We start from the raw sequence: 1,524 nt of genomic DNA on the forward strand, positions 1-1,524 counted from the left end.
CAGACGAGTTATTATCTGTGTATGTCAAAACAGTATAAGAATATTTATAAAAAAAAAAAAAAAAGAAGAATTATATTGAATAAATGTACTAATCTAAGATTTTACTGGACTTTTTTTTTAAAAGGAAATAAACAACAGTATTCAAGGTCAAGGGTTTTTTTTTACTTTTAAAGAGATTAAGGAAGGTATTTGTTTTTATGTAAGTAATATACTGTAGATATATACTTTTGAATGCAACAGGTTAAAAAGATTTAAAGGTGAAAAAATAAGATTTCAAATTTTATACAAGGTAAATAAAGACGAGTTATACTTACATATATAAATGTATATGCACGTATAATTGCAACTTTAATCATATTTTCACGTGAATTTGGTCAAATAATAATCCTTAAGATAATTAATATTGCAAATATTAAATATTAACAATTTAATAGAAAGTAGTACAATAATTTATTAGTAAGATATGCCATCTAGAGACAATAATATAAATATGTCATCTTCATCATCCAGAATTGCTAATATAAGTGAAGATAATGAAGTAAAAATGGATATTGAGGAAGGATATACAACTTCTAATAATAATAATAATATTAATACCGATCCATATATGATGAAGGGTGCAGAATACCTCAACAAAGAATCAAGATGGAAAAATAAACAAAGAGTATTAGTATTATCAACAAGAGGAATTAATTTTAGACATCGTCATTTAATGGAAGATATTAAAAAGTTATTACCACATCATAAATCTGAGGTAAAATGGGAAAAGAAGCAACCATTTTCTGAAATCTCTGAAATGAGTGAATTACGTTCTTGTAATAATATTATATTATTAGAAGCAAGAAGACATGAAGAGTTATATATGTGGGTAGCAAAATGTCCAAATGGTCCTAGTATAAAATTCCAAATATTAAATATACATACTTTAGGTGAATTAAGACTTGCGGGAAATTCACTTTTAGGTTCAAGACCATTATTATCTTTTGATTCTGCATTTGAATCTGATAATTATGTTCATAATATTAATTTTTCTCAAGAACAAAAACATTTGAAATTACCATTAAAATTAATTAAAGATTTATTTATTCAGGTGTTTGGTACTCCAAGATATCATCCAAAAAGTAAACCATTCCATGATCATGTTATTAGTTTTAGTTTTCTAGATGGTAAGATTTGGTTTAGACATTATCAAATTGCTCCTACAACAGAAAGAGATCATAATAATGTTGATAAGCAGGTATTAATTGAAATTGGTCCTAGGTTTGTATTGGAGCCAATACTAATATTGGATGGTACTTTTTCTGGTCAAGTTTTATATAGAAATCCTGATTATAAATCACCTACTTTACTTAGAAATATTATTAAACAAGGATATTCTTCATATTTACAAAGAGTACAAAGTAAACAGAANAGATCAGACTATTATGATGATTTGGGATTCAAGTTTGATGAATGTACCTGANAAGAAAGAGCAAATATTAAGAAGTGACATGGTGGATGATTTTCTAATTACAGTAGAGAATT

General features: G+C 25.8%; 1 protein-coding gene across 1 annotated transcript; it reads left to right on the forward strand.

Moving 5' to 3' along the window:
- The first annotated feature begins 463 nt into the window (after window positions 1-463).
- Window positions 464-1,462, forward strand: Chro.40174 (ENSANGP00000021112). The annotated part of the gene is made up of 1 exon (XM_659929.1): window positions 464-1,462. The coding sequence occupies one exon, from the start codon at window positions 464-466 to the stop codon at window positions 1,460-1,462; it is 999 nt and encodes a 332-aa protein (XP_665021.1).
- Window positions 1,463-1,524: the final 62 nt, after the last annotated feature.

Source organism: Cryptosporidium hominis, assembly GCF_000006425.1.
Source record: "Cryptosporidium hominis TU502 chromosome 4 CHRO014087, whole genome shotgun sequence".
In the NCBI taxonomy this organism is placed as follows: domain Eukaryota; phylum Apicomplexa; class Conoidasida; order Eucoccidiorida; family Cryptosporidiidae; genus Cryptosporidium; species Cryptosporidium hominis.